Source organism: Pholcus phalangioides, unplaced genomic scaffold (genome assembly GCF_987345545.1).
Source record: "Pholcus phalangioides strain wild (caught in Gottingen) unplaced genomic scaffold, Ppha-v1.0 ptg000002l_1, whole genome shotgun sequence".
NCBI lineage: Eukaryota > Metazoa > Arthropoda > Arachnida > Araneae > Pholcidae > Pholcus > Pholcus phalangioides.
In genome coordinates this window covers 5,181,386-5,202,058 of record NW_028301595.1, presented here as the reverse complement: position 1 = coordinate 5,202,058, position 20,673 = coordinate 5,181,386, and the positions used below count along the sequence as shown (strand labels likewise).

Genomic DNA, 20,673 nt, shown 5'->3' with positions numbered 1-20,673 from the left:
CAACTTTTGTGTGTGTTTTAGGACACCTGTATTTTTCACCACTTGCTGCCAGAAGCGTCAATGAAGTTTTATTTGTTGCTATTTTCTGTGCAAGATACAAAAGTGCAGTGTGATAAATTCGGAGTGAGACACTTATAACTGAATTTAATTATAATTTTGGGCAGCCAAAATACATGTTTACAAATGAATTTTCTGGTCGCATTGACACCAATCTAGAAGAAATGCCAACAACAATGCAAATTTGTAAGCACATGATGATGACTCACCCCCAGACATAATCCCTCTGAACTGAGTTTTTTTTTTTCTCGATCTGCAGAGAATCTTTATATTGAGATTTTACCCAGTATTTCATAACTTCCTTATAAATTTACTACAAGATGGTGTACCTTTTCTTCTTTACTTGAATCCTCCTTTTTGTTTTCTTTCTTCCCATCGCGTTTATTAAACTTTGCATCGTTGTAGCTGCCCACACCTTTCTTGCTTTTATCACCAGCCTTACTACTACTTGGCCCACTCCTAATAGTTCCGCTACTTGATGTTTTGATGTTTTCATTCCTTTTTGTTATGCGCACAGGACGGATCGGTGGCCCAGGTCTGTAAATTGAAGAAATATATTTCATCATGACGACATAATGGTGGAGACAGAACAAGAAAAACACCTGCCAGAGACTAATGTTATAAAATGATAAAACATGTAAATTGATAAATAGAAATACACAGGAATCTAATTTCTCACTTGTGTTCAACAGGTGTAGGGGGTGGCCAGACATCTGGGTCACGAGGCAGCCAACAATCTAGAGAGTTAACAGGATCATCGTACGAATGACTTGTTGAACGGGTAAGTGCACTTGCTGCCGTACGATCCATACTGAGCTCAGTGTTGAAATCTGCAAGTACAGCTTGTATTTCTTTGACAGCCTCATACTCTTGAGCAACTTTTTGTTGAATCTGATTTTTAAAAAAATTAAAAATAAATCAGAAAATTTCGAGTAATTATATCATTAGTTAATCATTTTCTCATGCAAGCTCAATGACCCCTCAGTTAAAAGCTCCTGAATTATAAATAACTTATTCAATGAAGGGTAACATCTCATGGTCCGAGACTATTATGGTTGTCATGTGCAGTTGCATTTTATGAACCTCCACTAATCCCACATACAGTCAAGTTCATGCCCCTTTGATGATTCCAGAAGTGTATGTTATAACCAACGTCTATGTAATAAGCGGTCTTGAAATTAGCTTATGTAGCAACTATATATCAGGGCTTGACAAGCGCCAGGTCGCCACGACAACTGAAAACTTGGGAATGGCAAATAAAAATTTTTTTGAGTAGTAACTGAACTGGAATCTGAGAACAGTACAAAATGTTAGGAATTTATATATCAGCATATATCTGCCAACATGGGAAGAGGGTCACCATGTACTGGAAAAGTCAAAAGAAACATTATTATGGACCTGTTTTTCTCGGGTAAAAAATTTTTTCCTACTAAAAAATTGTTCTGGTACCTAGATTTTTTTGCGATTTGTCAAGCCCTGTTATATGCATGAAGAGCACTGTTGCGATTGCAGCAGGCAAAAAAAGCTTATAACACATAACTGGATGTAATATAGCATGAATATATAATTTTTGATTGATATCTGAAAAATTTTGAGAACTTAATAAAAAATTGGGTACACAGGACAAGCATACATTTTTGGAAATGTTAATGATTTCGTTGGTATTTTTTGAGTTTGTGCTAATGGTTTTCATTTGAAGTCATCAGCACTGTAAAAAAACTACTGATGTTCACCAATTTCACTTTTTTGTCAATCAACACTTTTGAATTTGCATGGCTTTTCAACAAGTAGTGATTTGATGATTAACAACTGGTGTTCCTTCGTCACTGCTATCATTATGTGTACATATACACTGTATGTTCATTCATTGGCATCTATTGGGTGATTAAAAACTTACAGGAAAAAGCAAAAATTCAGTAATTTGAATGATATGGTTTGCACGAAAAGACAGGATTTTATTTAACAACAAAAATTTTATTTTCAGAATATTTATATTTATTAACAGATGGCGCTTGAGATGAAATTTTTTTTTTTTAAGTCTCATCTGCCAATAATAAAAGGAACTGGCAATAGTAGATCTAACTATTTAAACAATGGATTTAACAATAATAAATGTTCCATAACTGTTCTCAGATTTGAAAGGAGCATTCAATTTTGTGAATTTGGACATTTTAACAAAATAAACTATTTGAAATAGGAGTGAGAGGAAACATACTTGAATGGTTTAAATCATACTATTGCAATGCAACAGGAAACAAGCAGTTGTTATTCAAAAAGAAGTTAGTACTTTTCAAGAAGTGAAAAAAGGGGTACCTCAGGGTTCTGTTCTGGATCCTATATTATTTTTTATATATATAAATGATTTATGTATCTTGAGATTAAATGGAAAAATTATAACCTTTGCTGATGATACAGTGCTTTATGTAGAAGATACTGATACAGCAAATTTGATTAGAAAAGTAGATGATGATCTAAACAAATATTAATATCTGGATAATTAAACATAAATTAAAACTCAACACTCAAAACAAAATTATTACAAGAAACATAAATTATAACACAAATATGCATAAGAATATTGATAAGAATACATAATCATTGTCAGTGCCTGGAGAACAATCAATGCCATTTCCAAGAAATAAATATTGTTCGGGAGTACAATTATTTGGGTATCACAATACAGAATGATCTTAAATGTAACACTCACTGTGATATTTTAATAAAAAAGATTAGAAAATATGCAGTGATTATTTACAAAATGAAAAACTTGATTGATGAACATTTTTTAAAAGATTTATTCTATGTATGGATATATTCAGTTGTCAATTATGCAATCAGTGCCTGGGGAGGAGATATTATGAGAATATTTGGAAATTAGGTATTATATATAACAAAATAAGATCTCAAATATTAATCAATAGTTCCAAAATACAATGCTATACTCTAACTTTGAGACAAAACTTTTTGTACAGAGTTATCAAATTTTCACAATTAAATGAAAATTACTTAACAAAAAATCAAAATAGAAATACAAATAGATATAATCGAGTTTATCAAGTGCCAAAACCAAATAAAACATTATATAAAAAGAGCTTTTCCTTCTCTCTCATTGCCCCTAAGATAGTAAACATTTTTCACACTGAAACTCAATTTGGTAATAATAAAAATATAAATCATGTGATTTTTGACTTTGCCAGACACATAGATTACAAAAATATTTAGATGAATGTATTTAAAGAGTATATAAAAACAATATTGAACTGACTAAAAGTAGAGTATAAAAAAAAAGAGAAATGATGTATGAAAATTATATTATATCTGAGCTTCACGATAAACAACTCAATTGTGAACTTTATTCAGATATATGCATACACGAAAATACATTGGAACACATATCTAATAAATATAGTAATGCTGTTGCAAAAGAAAAAAAAAATTCTATAGCTTATTCCTTTAGGCCTGTTAGAAGGACTTATCAGTCCCTTGAGGCTACAAAGTGTTTGTAATATGTGTGTATGTAATTTTTGTGTATTATATGTTGAAAAATTATTCATGAAAGAGAGAGAAATTGAGAAATTGTAACACATGTCTAAATCTAAATTTGTGTATTACATGTCTCTATTTGTGTATTACATGTTTGTGTTACACATGTACTTGTGAATTAAATTTAAAAAATATATATTTTGGCAATGAAATTTCTCGAAATTGAAAATATTCAGTGTTTTTATGTGACAAGAATGTCAAGATATCACCCACATACAATGAATGTTGTTCAGATAAATCTGTTTTTTATTAAATTTTCTCCAGGTTTTTTGCTGCAGTGTTATATCCAAATTATTTTTTAGGTAATGCAAATTTTTTGGTATGTTATATCCCCAGTGTTTTAAGCAGGATATGTTATAACAGATGTAAAAATGTAGTGCATGCCGCTTAATGTATTCACACTGGGACTATGGGTTTCTGATCACAATAACTGCATAATTGATAAGTGTGTATGGAAAACGATTTTGGTCAAAAGTATGATGACTATATGTCCTATTTGGTCAAACAGGAAACAAAACTCTGTTTTTCCTTCCCCCATAACAGATTTCACAATGTAAAATTGTGTTGTTTTTTTCCAATCATTCTAAAAAGTATTCCCCCCCCCTACTTTAAGCTAAAATCCTTTTTCTTTTTTGATTTCAGAAATTCAGAGATGAAACGTAACTATCTAATGCAGGCCATAGCAGCTATTACGGCCTGATTATGACATTAGATCTGATTGCGGAAATTTTTTGTCAAAACGAACAAATTTTTGGACAAAGCGGAAAAAAAATCTAGGCAGCAAAAAAATTTTTACCCAAGGAAAAGGTCCAAAATAATCTTTTGACTTTTCCCGGGTATAGTGACCCTCTTTCATGTTGGCAGATATGATGCTATAAATTCCAAACATTTTGTACTGTTCTCAGCCTGCAATTTAGTAACTACAAAAAGAAAATTTTAGGTGCCAATACCAAAATTTAGGCGAAATGGAGACCTGGCACCTGGGATTTGTCCATCCCTGGTCTAATTTGTATAACGTTTTACAATACTTTTTATGGTACATTCCATAGATTCCATTGTGAAGATCTTACAACCAAGGCGCTGTGAATGTGGTTAGTTGACAGAAACTGACTACGAACTTCTACGAAAAAGTTTTTTTTACTTTACACACATGCCTTCACTATGGCAAAATCATTGCAAAAGCAGCGCAACACATACATAGATCATAGTAGCTATTACGGCCTAATTATGACATTGGATCTGATTGCGGAAATTTTTTGTCAACATGGGAGCTTTCTGACTCCTTAATATTAATAGTCTTGCAGATTGATAACGATAACTTATGGGGAGAAAATAAGTCTGGTTCAACCTTAGCTTCAAAAAACAAAAAACTGATAACATAAACCAAAGTCCTGATAACTATAAACAAATTTTTCCTTATGTTATGACATCGCTCCATTCCATACTTAGCGAAAGTGATAACAATACTCAAATGATAATTATCATTCTGGTATGATATTATCATTCAGCTGTGATTCTAATGAACGTCATTCATTGTATATAGGTAAATGGTGCAAAAATCAAAGAATGCAAAACCGTATCCACTGCTCCAATGCATATGTTATAAGTATGTAATGCTTATAATATGAATTTTTTTTCGAACATCTTTCCATTTACAAAAGTTTTTGCGAATAAATTGTTCAAGTCTGCTCAAATTCCTAAAAATCAACATCAACTGTAATAGTTATCGCAGATGGAGACTGTAATAAGTAGAGCACAGAAGTTTAGGCACTAAAAATAGTCGAAATAGGCAGGCAAAAATGCACCAAAAATGCCTAAAATAGGCACTAAAAAGCATCTATAATTTTTGAAAGGAAGGAAAAATAACTAAAAACAAAGGTATTAACGGTCCAAAAACTAGAGTTGAAAAATTGGTTGGACTTAATCCATCTGTTGTTTCAATTATAGTTTGTAATAACTGCATTATTATCTATAAGTTAAATTGAATTAAGCTCAAAATAAAATGTTACTAGACCCTCAGGATTAGGCCAATTCCAAAACCACCATTACCAGATGTAGAGCTGATAGAGAAAATGATATGTGGACCTCCTTAAACCGGGTTCAAGCCCCCCTCATCCATTTTGGAGCAGCAAACATTCATTTTTGGAGCAGAAATTTTAAAAATGGAGCAGAACTAAAAAATAACTATACCTGCAACATAAGGAGTAATTTGCCTGTGAAATGCCAAAAGTTTTGCCAAAAATGGTTGGAAAGAATAATTCTAAATAAATTTCCTTCACAAATTAAAGTCCATTTAAATTTTTTCTGAAGTATTATTTTTGTCACTACTAAAACATGCATTACTGAAATGACAAATAAAAATTATTAGACTCTTTTCAAATTAAGCACCATGCATACTGAAAACCTAGGCAGTAAGAATTTCTGCTGCTTGAACACCAAAATCGTATTCATCCTGATATAGCAAAAAAAGTGCGTGCAGAATATAATAAAGGTTTCCGTGAAAAAAAAGTTTTCTTTAAATTCTGTAAGAAGCTATGATTAAATTTAAAAGTGAAATGCATAAAAACGAGAAAAATATAAATACCTTATTTACTTAAACAATTTCTCAACATAATAGCATGTTAATCTATTAAAAATACTTTTTTTTTCTGCTGTTTTCTCAGCTTCCAGCCTGTTACAATATTTTCTATACGAATCACCAGTTACTTTCAGAAGTTCAGCATCTCGACAAATTTTTTTCAAATTTTTCATGCCCTTGAACACAAGATTTCGTGTCTTATTCCATTAAAGCATTGGATGGACAGATTTTTCACTGTTCAAACCAGGGTTGTTTGGTTTAAACCACGTTGGTTTAAACCATGGTTTAAATCTTGGTTTTAACCAAGTGGTTTTTTTAAAAAAACCATTTTGGTTTTTTTCAAAAAATCAAATAAAAGTTGCCTAAATATCATTTTTTTCCTTGAAAAATATCATATTGGTTCATTATTAGCTAAAATGCTTCATTTATACCACATTTTATATCCTTGGGGTACATTCTGATGGTATATCTTTAAATGACATAAGATTTTATAAGTGGTTTTTTTCAAAAAGTCTCATAAAAGAGGCCAGAATATATATATATTTTTCATTTAAAGTATCTTAGTTATTTAAAGTTATATATAAAAGCCAAAATTTCTCATTCTTACAACATTTTCTAACCTTTGGCTACATTCTGATGCTCTATCTTTAGCAAATTCATCACACATCTAAATGTAGTGGTGTATTATCTCACAGGGTTTCTTTTTCCCTTGACAAAGAAGCAGCTACAGTAGTGACACCATCATGTTAGGGGCAGGTGGTCCTATAATCCAATAAACACACCAGCTGTCCTTAAAGGACAAAGACTAGTGTACTCGTTGTTACATTACCTCACATACATTTTCATTTTCTTTCCCATAAGAAGTAGCACATCTCTTACTGTATATCTCTGTCTTAATATTCAATAGTTGTTTTTTTTATACTTTCACACACACACACTGTTAAGCCCAGTTAATCAAGGTTCTACTGTATAGTAGTAACAGATTTAAGAAAAATAATCAGCTATATACAGGGTGATTATAATTTAAGTTTTGATTCCAAAACTATACAATAAGTACTGATCAGAATGACTTGAAAATTTGCATGGGTACTCCTGAAGCAATGGACGTTTCTTTCACAAAAGAAAAAAGTGCAAAATGTGCAAGTAAATGATGCTGTACTTGGCCAACAGTATAATCTATTTTGTGCAACCACATCATTTCGACACTTCCACAGCATCAGTGTGTGGATAGAACTTCTATCAAGATGCACATTGCAATACCAGCAAAGCAGCTGCTGAAGACCCATTTTGAAAGGATGCACCTTAACCCTTGCAACTTCTGGCTGTGGGGGTACCTCAAAATGTTATAAACAGTGGCTAGATTGCAAACTTTGGTGAATTGCAATCTCCAGCACATTCCCTATATGTTAGAAGTTCCTCAGGAATATTAACGGGGGGGGGGGGGGCGTACGTTTGGTTTAATAAAGCTGAATTGCAAGCACATCCACATTATGACCATGGCATACTCTGATTCTGTTGTTGAACAAGAATTTTTGTGCTTTCAACCTCTCATAGCCAGAACACGCGGTGGACAACATATTTAACATTTCTTAAGTAAGTTGTAGTTATTTGCTCAATTACTTCGTTTTTAGTGATGTTTCCATGAATTATGAAATCGTGAAATGCTATAATTAAGGTATCATTCTGCCATGACTGGCTATCGTTTCCATTCTGCGAGCGAATTTCCCACATGTTGGATGATGTCATTAATTTTACATTTTTAAGTATTTTTTCCCCTTTACCAAATAAAATTGCATTTTTTCAGGAATATTCATGTCAACTTTCAAGTCATTCTGACAATTGTTCTTTTTTTACAGTGTTTTGAAATCAGAACCTTAGTTATAATCACTCCGTATATCATAAATTATTGTTAATTAATCTGCATTATTTATGCTTCATTAAATACATTATATTCACCTAATTTTTATTACTTTTTGCAAAATAGCTTCCTAATTAAGTATACTGAAAGTAACTGGAGAAAAACCTTTATATATTATATGATTAATAATAACATTAAAAGAATTTTCAAACACACAAAGTAATCCATTGAGTTAAGCAAAAAATAATTAAATTGCAAAAGTTGGTTTTTGTTAAAATGTAATAAATATTTATTGATTAATTAGCATGGGAATAGTGTTACTTACATTAATAAACATTTTATTTTAGTTAATTATTGGAAGTTTGAATGATTTTTCAGAAATTTCATCGTTTTTAATGTTAATACTATTTAAAACAAAAAAAACGGTTTAAACCAAAAAAACCTGGTTTAAACCAAAAAAACCCGGTTTTTTGGTTTTTTTCAAAAAACCGTTTTTTTTACCAACCCTGGTTCAAACAGACTTTTGTTACCACTGAACTCTTTCAATGTCTGCATTATCGGGTGCTAAAGATAAAAAAGCCTTCACAAAAACTGGCAAAATTTTGAACTTTGGGCTGCTTTCAAGCTTACAAAGTTTGAATATGTCTGCCCAATATCTATCTATCTATTCTCTGAACTGATTTCACTTTTTGTAATTCTTTACATTGTAGTGCAACACATTCATCACACATAATTGATAGTGCTGTTGGTGATACAATGTTGAGCAACCTCCTAGCAATATGTGAGGGAGTAATGTACCATCCCAGTAATGCACGAGAGGGAGTGTGAAAAACAAGAAGAGAGGGTGCACACCTTTCATTCTCTCCGACATGTTTTGGAAAGGTAGGACATTTATATATAATAGTTTATCTCACAGAAGTTATATAAAATGCCCCTATATAATAGTTAATAGCATGCCCCCTACCAATGCAGGGGCAAACCATGCGGCCATATTGGGTGCCGCTCTAGAAGGGGTGCCAAATAGAGTTGAAGAGGTGAAAAAAACATCGTCGATCAAAAAAATGTGATCAGTAGCGCCAAAAATAGGTTCTGCGTAGGTAGAGATTTTTTCCCTTGAGCCGCCCCTCTTTGCCAAATACGGATTTTCGCAATGTGAAATTGTCACGATCGGCAACCGCCAACGATAACCACTCAACCTCATAGTGGCTAGATGACAAAACTATGGATATTTTAGCTAGAGTTTTTACAGATCTAGTTTTTTCTCAACAATCTCCAACAAATGTCGGTAATTTAAACCAATCCCCCTTTTCGATTCTTCGCAGAGGTGCGTGTGCAATCTTGTAGGAAATAAATCAAATTAACGCCATAGATATGCTGTCTTTGAACGCAGGTTGGTAGCCACGAAATTACAGTTATTTTCAGAGTATATAACCTGCAGGAGAAAAAACTCTCCCCGAAATCGGGAAATTAGGCATATTCATTCAGGGACTTTGATAGCCCGCAGGTTATACCAATAACAGTACAGCACTTTGCACTTCAAGGTAGTAGAACTACTTTCCAAGGTAACGAGATAAAGCGATTGTGGTAGATGGTGGGAAGTGGAAAAAATTAAAGTTTCTCCCCCCCTCCGCATCTTTTTCCTTGTCTCGGAAAGAATGCGATCCATGAACAAAATTGTTATGCTTCTTTTTTCTAAATTCCAGGTATTTGACGCATTACAGTGCATTAGCGGTACCTCTGCGAACCACACACAAGAATTGGTGCAAATGTGCAGAATTCGGCTCCTTGGTGCACAAAGTAGCATGAGAACCGTTTCGGCACAGTTTGGTGCAGCTCTTGCACCCCCTGCTTAAAGTTGTGAATAATTATCGTTTATTTGCTGTATTATTTGGAATAGTCATTATCATTTCATTTGATTTTTGAGGGAAAAAAAGTAACTTTTTTTTCATATTACCACTTATGAGGGACTCCTTCAAGCGCGGGGCCCCGTGTGATCGCATCTGCCAAATGACCCTGAGGGTCACTCTGGTCAATTTAATCAAATATTAAATACTGTATTATAAACAATACATGTTTAATAAATAGCCACGGCGGTTTGCAGTGCATTTATGGTGTGTGAATGTGAGCTGATCTTCCCGTTAAAAATTATTGCCACAGAGAGCAACAGGCCTACAACAATAAAGTTATTCAGTCATTACACTTCAGTCATAGTGAGAAAAATTGGTGGCAGGTGGCAGCACTACACATAACAAGCATTACACAGAAACAAACTTTATGTCAGGTTCACAACGCATACACACATTCCAACATATACCAATTTGTTAGATGTTCCGCAGGGGAATATGGATGAGGTGCATGGGTTGTTTAGTAGTGCATTTATGGTACAAAAAATAAAATCAAAACATGACGTCAATTCATGACCTCTCGGAACAGGCATAAGTCAGCTATACACATACAATGCAGTTCAATGACTGAGCGAGATATATTACGTAAAGCTTGTGGACAGAAACAGCCTCTATTTTTTCCATATTGCCTAGTTTAACTCTCTAACAGCCTATTTTCAACTCTATAAAGTAACTCTAGAGCTAACAGCTAGAGTAACTCTCTAAACAGCCTAGTTTTCCTGTGATTTTCTAGCACAGACTGCATTCATTGGAAACAAAATCATTCAAACTTAACGCCATCCGGTCAAAGCAAAGTTCATGCATGACAACACCAATCTCTCAGTTCACTTATTAGCTATTAAATGGGGCTGAAAGAGCGGGGCGGGGGGGGGGGGAGGGGCACTTTCTGATGATAATTAATACTGAGAGTTGGAACATTTTAAAAAAAATCAATTCTTTTGAAGTTTTCATTGCTCAAAGTATCCAAGTTTTATCGGTTATAGCCTCTGAAATTCACTACTAGATTCAAAACTATGGGGCCATTCAAGTATTATGTAGGCAGATTTTCAGCCATTTTTGATCCCCCCCCCCCTTGTCAGCAAAATTTCATCAGCGCAGTTTAGAATATTTCATATCTTCAAAAAGGGGTGGTTGATGATGTAAGCAACCTTCAAACCCCACTTCCCCCCCCCCATCATCAAAATTCAGCAAATCCGAAAACCCCCCCCTCGATGCTGAAGTAATACTTGAATGACCCCTATGTTAAAATAGGCATTTATGGCACAAATATTTCAAAAAAGCATTCTTACCAAAAAAGTTTGAAAATAGGCAAAAAAAAGGCATTTATGGCATTTTGCCTGAACTTCTGGGCATGTAGAAAAAAATTTATAACTATTCAACACGCCAGTAATTTTCAGGACGTGAACAAATCTAAAAAAATTAAATGAAAATTGCTTACCTGTTGCCACCTTTCTTTTCGAATTGGGTCATTGATGGATTGCAAGAGTCTGTGAATATGCTGGACAACACCCTGATAATAAACAACAGCTGTCTCATAATTACCCAGAAGACCATTCTCTCTGGCCATTTTTGTGTCCTCGCAGATCTCCCTGATTGTAAAACTCATCTTGTAATATCTGAAATGAATATGAAACATTTAAACTCTTACACTCCACAATACATAGGCAATCTTAGTGGGATTTTCAGGTTTTATAAGAAAGCAACACATTTAGCACAAAACAATTCACACAAACATTTTAATATAGTCTCATCTCAAACATTTTAATATAGTCTCATCTCAAACATTTATAACTTAAGAAGTTGCACAAAAATCTTGGTACTAGGGGGTTATTCAGACCAGGTGGGAATCCAGGGGGAAGAGATGATTGCCCTCCCAATAGCCAGAAATACAATCAGAAAATAATGGTTCTGTCGAAGTATGAAAGCCTGGATATCCAAGCAGAGATGAAGTTTGGAAAGAGAATTTCACATTCCACTGTGCTGGTATCAAACCACAAACCTCTTACTGTCTGGGCAAGTGTTCTACCATTGAGATACAGAGGACAGATATTTCTTTTCCTTAGAGCATATGTATTAACACTGAATGGGACTGTGCACAGACAGCAAATAGCTCTTACAACGTTAGCTCCCAGATGCTAACATACAGGAAACACAATGTCACTCTCTACTGTTCATATGAAATATAGAAGCCTGGATAACCAAGCAGAGATAAAGATGAAGTTGGGAAAGAGAATTTATGTGGGGAATGTGAATTCACATTCTTAGATGGTAGAGCATGCACCCAGACAGTGAGAGGTTGGGTGGTTTCATTCCCCACAAGAGCAAAGTGAATTTTCTTTCCGAACTTCATCATCTCCGCTTGGTTATCCAGGCATTCATACTTTGTATGAACAGCTCTATAATGGTTCTGTCCTGCAAAATAAAGGATGAATGTTCATTGTACTCCCACTAATGCACCCTACTCCAACATATAACCTTGGATTCGTGCCTGTGCAACGATTGAATGTTCCATTGCCACGGATTCAATCAATTATTTTATGTTTATGTATTCCAATATTTCACCACAGATGACAAGAATGAATTAACAACACATTTTTCTTTTTAAAACATTTATTTGATTATTCCGAGACCAGATCGCACACAAAAATATTTCACCCAAACTCGGTTATCAATATCAGATTTTAGTTAAAGTTTTCTTTTAACAACAGAGGTTCGTCCCAATCTTCACTCAATGATGCATCACAGCTAGCATCGGAGGAGTGGGCAGGCAACGGCATCTCTGACAAACTTCAATGTTAGTAGACTCGATGTATTCAAATTCGATCAGTAATGTAGCAGTCATGTGAAGAAATCGGACAACCACCAGGTCATTAGCACATCATGTTGGTAGAGACAATTGGCAACCAGGTGGAGCATGCAAGTTTGCTACTCAATCAATGGTTCATGATGATGCAAGAGACGATGTTCTGCGCACACCTCACTGGGTGAAATGCCTTAGTAAGAAGAGCAGTTCGTGCAGATGAAGTTCAGAGCATTTGTGATTCGGTATATTTACACGTTGTTTCCAGCATACCGCCGCTATTTAAAAGGGACCATTCCCAGCATCACTTGTTTCACCATCGAATCAGGATGCACGATCTTCTGCTCTGGAAAACTAACATAATGACAGAAAAGTGCTATTTGCATAACTGTTCAGAATAAAAATACAACTATGACATGAAATTAGAGAAGTGAGGATACTCCGGATATTCTCGGAGAACGAAAATATTCTCCAGAGAATGTAAACAATGCCGGCCGATTGGCGGAAATCTACAACGGACCGGTTCTCTGAGGTGAATTACAGGTCAGACAATAAATAAAGATTTCAAAATGACTAGATCTAGGACTATTCCGCGGGGCCCAAGGTAACATTACACCTGCTTTAAATTACCATTGGCATGCTTTTTTAAATTGGTACATTTAGAGAGCTTTTGATGGTAGGTAGTCCGACATTCCTATTCATGCTTGTGATTTAAGCAGAGACCTTTTCTTTACCCACCAAAACACTTCCATATAAGGCTTGGTTAGTTTTTTCAATCGGTGATGTGTTGATAATCCCGATAACCAATAATTAAAACCAATCTTGTATAATAAATTTAAATGAGAACTGTAAATACCCATCTGCGATGGCATTAATGAAATGCTTCAAGAAAAACCAATTAGTCAAATTCACTTCACGACGTCACATAGATAGTATGACTGTCTCCTTAACAAGAGTGCACAGGTGGTAAACGCTAAGAGAACTACAAAAGGACTAACCGATTATTCCAATCATTAGGGACTTGAAAATTCTGGCAACAGCTATTTGTCCATATCTTCCACAGTAAGTTTATAAAAAAAAGACAGTACTAGCAGAACACCCAAAACAATCTCAACTCTGATAATATGAGTAACTTAAGGATAGGGCCGGACTTGGGCAGGTGCAAAGGGTACAATCATACCGGGCTGCTAAATTTCAGGGGCCACAAAATGGGAAAAAAACTTTGATTACATTTTGACTTTAACTTAATAAAGCCATAGCATAAAATTCTGTCCAAGACCTCAAAAATTCAGGCATCAAACCCTCTGGCGGCCTAGGGTTTTGATATAAACCCTTCCTCCCAAGCCAAGAAAAGATTAAAGGTGGATCTGGTGCCCCTGGGACTGGACTAGAAAAGAAGGTGGTGAGCTGAAGTCTTTTAAAATTATAAAAAATTACATGGGGACAGAAGCGAAGACATAGATAAAAAAAGGGGGGTGAAGAAGTTACAAGTCGTCCTGTATATATGGTACTTAAGCTCATACGTGAGAGGGGGAAGGGGTGCGTTATATATTAGGCCGGGATTACACTATAAAAGTTTGATAAAATCCCTTTTATAAAACTTGAAAAATCTAACCAATAAAGTTATTGGTTACATTCTAGAAAATGCAATTGGTGATCTTATTTGCTGCATTTTTTAAGTTTTATATAAAAGGACTTTTATCAAACTTTTATAGTGTAATACCGGCCTTACTCAAATAGCCCCAGTTTCTGGCACCTATGACGGGGTGAGGAATAATGAATGATCGTCCGGCTGAAAGAAAATCTATTCGCAGACCTGGGCAGATAATTGGTTCTCTGGCTCTGATATACCTCACCCTTCAAGTGTCTAGGGAATAGTTTCCCAACCTTTTTTGTCCCATCGCCCCCTTCTTCAGAAATTTTTTCCTCTCACCGCCCCCAACGCAATCTAACCCATAGAATCCTATGCTATACCCATAGCTTCTATCGCCCCACCCCCTGGAACATTCCATCGCCCCCCAGGGGGCGTTAGCACCAATGTTGGGAATCACTGGTCTAGGGCATACTTGCAATTTTTTTTTGCTGGGCAATGGACACAATCACCCTAATTTATTGTCGAATATGACCATGAATAATAGTTTGACAGTCATTCTAGGATGCCCTTGGTAAAACACTAGGGTGTTTATGGACACTGAAGGATCAAGAACATCATTTTAGAGGGTCGCAAAATAATTAAGCCAGTCCCTGCTTAGGGACTACACATACACTCAGAACACATATTCCAGCATGGATCGATTCGTTAGAAACTCTGCAGAGGAATGTGTACAAGGTGCATATACGGTTAAGTAATAGTACACCCCCAAAGCAGAATATGCCAAAATCTGTGACGTACGTCGCAGAAAAATCATTGCTAGTGCAGAACAATCTGGAAGATTTCAAGAAAACTGTAGAAAACTATATAGGCCTATTATGGGAACTATGCAGAACATTTCCAGTCAGCCGAGGGCTCGTTGCAGAACAATGCAAAACATTCTGCTTTGGGGGTAGTACAGTAGTAGGCTTATGTTGCAGGGGGCGATAGAAGCTACGAGTATAACATTGGATCCTATGGGTTAGATTGCGTTGGAGGGCGATGGGACAAAAAAGGTTGGGAAACTATGCAGTAGAGCATAGTTTCCCAAACTTTTTGTTCCATCGCTCCCCAACTCAAGAGCCAACCCAGAGGATATTGTACTAAACCCAGAGCTTCTACTCCTCCTCCGGACCCTTCCATCTCCCCCAGAAGGCGATATTGTCCACTTTGGGAAATACTGCAAGTAGAGTCTCAACAATTTGAGTCTTGAAACTTCCAAGTTCCAAATAATCTGGAGGTGCTGGAATTTTTAAAAACTCCAACATTTTATTTTGTGTCATTTTTCCCCTCAATGAGAGTAATTCTAGTTAGGAGGAGGTCTTGATCCCTGGACTTTAATGTCCATAAATTAGTTATTTTTTTAAAACAAAGCATGAGGAAACAAACAATTTAAAATTTGCCAATTTGGTGTCAAAAATATGTGGCATAGTTGTAAGAGAAGAGTACCTGCACGTTGTATGAACAGTTGAGAGAGACATTGCTTCCTCTCTATATGTCGCCATCTAGGGACTATTAGTTGAGCTAGAAGGCTGCCCATGTGCAGGGTTGTCTTAAGAGCATCCACCAGGTCCTCACAATCAACTCCTTTATCTGGTCTAAAGATGATATATTGTAAAACCCTACTTAACGAACACCCCTCAGATGTGGTCACCTCTCTTCTACTGCCAAATAATAATTTACCCTTGTACCCAAAAGCAGAATGTTTAGCACTGTTCTGCGACGAGCCCTCGGCCGACTGGAATTGTTCTGCGCTAAAAATCCCCATACATGTAATAGTGTTTTTTGCAATTTTTCTTAAAATTCTTCCAAATTGTTCTGCAGTAGCGGTAATTGTTCTGCGACGTACGTCACAGATTTCGGCACATTCTGCTTTGGGGACCTTGTATCATAAATGTATGCATCTGTAGGAGTGCCCATTAATCAGGGGTTTGATTAAAATACATCCCGTTTTATAGATGAATTTTTTTGTCCCACTGGTGTACGTACGCCAGTCCAACAATATTTTGTTTGTTGTTCATTTTTATCGTTTTAGGACCCATATTGTTATTCCTTTTCAGCAGTTTTTTCTCTGGCAAAAGACATTCAAAAGCAGGTTCCCTCTCACTCTTGGCGACTTTACATTATGCTTTCCAACATAACCAATTAAATTACCAACACAATGACAAAATGGGATTATACTACAGCTGTTCCTGATGATTTTTTTTGGTTTTTAAAAAGCCATGATATTATCCCCTTAAAGCAGTGTTTCCCAAAGTGGGCAATATCAAAAAATTTCTGAAGGGGGCGATGAAACAAAAAGTTTGGGAAACTGCCTTAAAGTGATGTGTTAACGTTTTTTGGCAAGAAAAGCATCCGAGAGCATGATTCCATTTCACTCTTGACAATTTCTTGTTATGCTTTCTGACGTTTTTCACACCAAGGGAAAAAAAAAAAAATGCCAAAAATTGATTATACTATAGCTGTTCCCATATTTTGTATCAGGATTTAAGCTAGATAAAAAATTCCTTAGCAAAAAGCAAAAATGGGGAAAAGCTTTAGCAAAATGCTAATGTAATGATTGATGGTTGGATGCCTACTCGTTTCATACTTCCTGTATGCATTTTTGCAAAAGTGGTGGTCACTACTTCTTTCACATTCTAAGATTTTCTTTGGCATTTGGTGAAAAATGGGGCCGTAGCTTAAACCCTGCTTTTTATAAAGAGTGGAAAGACATCGTTTCTCTCAATACGTTGCCAATAGCTGTGACTTTGCGACATACTATGCATCTTGCTCTGGCCCAAAATCATGAATTTGAATGAGTACTTTTCATAATGCTGATATAGTGAGTTTATGTCCTGATCAATACAAATCAGTGATACCCAAAGTGTGTGTTACCACATACATTGAAATCAATGTGACCCAGTTAGAAATTCACAATAAAATTACACCAAAATCAAGTAACTAATAAACGAAAAAAAAAAACCTAGAAAAAATTTGTCTCTCGCACGAGAAACTGCCATTTGTGAATAAGAACAATTAAATCGTTAAAAAATTCGTGTTACATTTTCTCACCCACACAATAAAGTGGGTGACACTAATGAACACATGGCAAACATTATTAAAAAATGAAGGAGGGAAAAACATACATGAAATGAGTGACCCGATATCTTGATTCAGTAAAATATTATTTAGGCGATATCACAGATTGGGGAGTAAAAGAAATGAGCCTCAAAATCACGCCACTGAGACTTGTTTTGTCTAGGCACTTTTATTTCAATCAATCAATGGTTTAGTTTTAGCAGGGTTTTTGGCTACAGCAAGGCCCTCTCCCTGCGGCTGGTAGAGATTTTCTACATTAAAGAAAAAAATATATTAATCATTGTCGACTGCTCCCAGAAATTAAGAGCAAAGGAAAACAAAATAAAGGGAAAGGAAGAGTGGGATATCTTCAGCTGCACAGGGCAACGATGCAGCACTTCTAAAGCTAGAGGCCCTCTATTTTAGTCATGATAGAACAGAAAGAAAGAAAAAAAAAAAAAAAAAAAAAAAAAAAAAAAAAAAAAAAAAAAAAAAAAAAAAAAAAAAAAAAAAAACAATCAATCAAAACGATGGGATGCCCAAATATATTTTTGGACCAAACAAGAAATAATGTTGGGAGGAAGAGAAATCAGATCTGACCACTCTAAAATGTAGTTTTTTGAAACAGGATCAATGAGGATAAACTTGCGAATATTTTGATAAAAAGGACACTGGAAAAGGAAGTGATAAGCAGATTCTTCCATTGGACAGTTGAAACAGTAGGGGTCTCTATGTCTTTTAATAGTGTGTAAGTACTTGTTGAGCGGAGCTCGCTCGCAAATGAGTTTGTAAAGAAGGTTTTCAATTTTTCGAGATGACATCTTTCTGGAGATTTTTTCAACAAAATTGAGGAAAATAGAAAATTGAGATGGACAAGCCACTTGAAGTTGATTCCGCCAAGTTGATGTGAGAATGTCTCGGGTTCTGACTTTGTAGTCTTCAATGAAGAAACCTGCTGGAGTTGTCAGAGGAACAGAAGTGGTGGCTAAATTATGGACTGCTTTATCAATAATTTCATTCAGAGAGATGTTGACATGGCCTGGAACCCATACAAGAGTTAGCGAATTTATCTGAGAACAAATATGCGCAATAACGTTATAGAGCAACAAGATGACAGAATGTGAGTGGATGCTAATATTATTCAGGGCAAGGAGAACTGCTTTTGAGTCTGAAAAAATTGTGATGTTTGGGTTGTCTTGGATGTTGAGACAGTTGAGGCCATATGCAATTGCAAGAGCTTCAGCGGAGAAAACAGATGCATTTGGATGTGCAGTACATGTTTTCGTGACATTAGCCTGGGGGAAAAAAGCACCAAGAGTTGTATATTTGGCTTTTGAGGCATCAGTAGCAATAATGATGTTGTTGTTCACCGATTCAAAATATTCATTGAAAAGAATTGAAGAGAGGTTGCTTTTGGGCGTTTTTTGGAATTCCCAAACATCAGTTTGAATAAAGACATTGTTGACAGACCATGGAGGAACCTTGTACATGAATGGGATAAATGAGTGCAGATTTAAGAAAATAGATGAGTTGGCGCATCTATTTTTCCAAAGAGCAGTATTTCCAAAGACAGAAGAACGATTCATAGTAGGAAGAGTAAATTTTTGAGATGGTGAGCTAACTGCGGTGATGAGAGCCATATAAGTTCTGTTTAGAATAATGTTCTCCAATGATGGAATTTGAAGGAGGGATCTCATCTTAATGACCGAGGTGCTTCTGGGAAGACCAAGAATAGAGCGAATGGCTGAATGATATATGGGATCCAGAGAAGATAGAAGGGATTTCGAGCAGTTTGCCCAAGCAATTGCACCGTATCCCAAGATATTTGAAATAATGGATAAGAAAATTGGTTTTAACATTATGTAGGGAATGGCTCTAGCTGACCGTGCAACAGAGTGGCAGATGTTATTTGAGAAAGCTCCTGTAGATTTGAGATGAAGAATTTGTTTCTTCCAGTTCAAGGTTTTGTCGAAATAGATTCCCAGGATTTTGATGAAAGGGTGGTAAGGAATCTGGGAATTATGAATTTTAAACGAAGGATGGTGATTAGTTTTTTTGCGGGAGAAAATACAGAATTGAGATTTGCTAGGTGAAAGTTGAAGACCATTCGTTTGTGCCCAAGAATTAAGAATGCTAATAGATTTCTGAAGAAAAACCTCTGCTTGGTATCCTTCCGGAGAGCTGGCATATAAAATCAAGTCATCTGCATATACAAAAAGTTTCACAAAATTTGGAATTAACGGGATCAGGTCTAGTGTGAAAACCGAAAACAGGAAAGGCGAAAGGCTAGAGCCCTGTAGCAGACCTTTACTAATATGAAACCTGGGCGACGTATGGCCCCTCCAATGAATGTGATGATTTCTATTAGACAGATATGAATGGAGCCACTTGCAAAATACAGTACCAAAACCAATGTTGTAAAGTTTACGAATCAGAATATCATGAGGAACATTATCATATGCGCTCTGTATATCCAAACCAATCAGATAACCCTGGTGGCCTTTCGAGAAACTTGTATAAATACAGGCAACTATATCTCTAAGACAGCTTTCAGTGCCTGTTTTAGGACGAAATCCATAGATATTATGAGGAAAAAAGTTGTGCTGAAGAGAGATCCATTGAAGACGAGAGAGAATGATTCGTTCGAACAGCTTTGTAAAGGTATTGATCATAGTGATGGGTCTATATGAATTAATATCAGTAGAAGGCTTTCCTTTTTTTAGGATGAAGATGACTTTTCCTTCTTTAAAAGATTCGGGAACAGAAGATGTAATCCAAAGAGAGTTGAGATTTTGGAGGAGGAATTGAAGGATATCTGGAGGAAGTTGTCGAATGGCTTTGTTGGGGATATCGTCTGGACCTGGAGCAGAGTCTTTACCTCTTTTGATTGCTGATTGCAGTTCCTTAAAGGTAAACTTCTTTTCCAACTGGCTGTTAAATTCTCTAGAGCAGCTGGAGACTTGAGAACTTGTAGATTGGGGTTGTAGGCATTGGAATCTGGACATGAATGCTTTTGTTTGCTCGAGAGGGTCAATGAGCGTTTCACCTTGAAAAAGAATGACTGCATGTGCCGAGTCATAGGTATGGGAACCAATATACTTGAATTTTCTCAAAATCTTGTAGATATGTACTGAATTGTTGTTTTGTCTGAGTTGGGAGTCAAAAAACATAAATTTGAAACAACGAAATTTATGTCGAAAAGTAGCATGAGCTCTTTTGTATTCAATCCAATTCCCGACAGTA

At 35.6% G+C, this 20,673-nt stretch overlaps 1 protein-coding gene across 1 annotated transcript in view; it reads right to left on the bottom strand.

Moving 5' to 3' along the window:
• Positions 1-20,673, bottom strand: part of Kat60 (katanin p60) — a 41,472-nt gene that overhangs the window by 18,371 nt on the left and 2,428 nt on the right. Inside the window, exons 2-5 of the mRNA XM_089237275.1 lie at positions 17,499-17,702; positions 11,379-11,556; positions 737-948; positions 387-594 (exon numbers count right to left, since the gene is read on the bottom strand). Coding sequence (XP_089093401.1) covers positions 387-594; positions 737-948; positions 11,379-11,546 — 588 coding nt within the window. The 5' untranslated portion in view covers positions 11,547-11,556; positions 17,499-17,702. The remainder of the gene's footprint in view (positions 1-386; positions 595-736; positions 949-11,378; positions 11,557-17,498; positions 17,703-20,673) is intronic.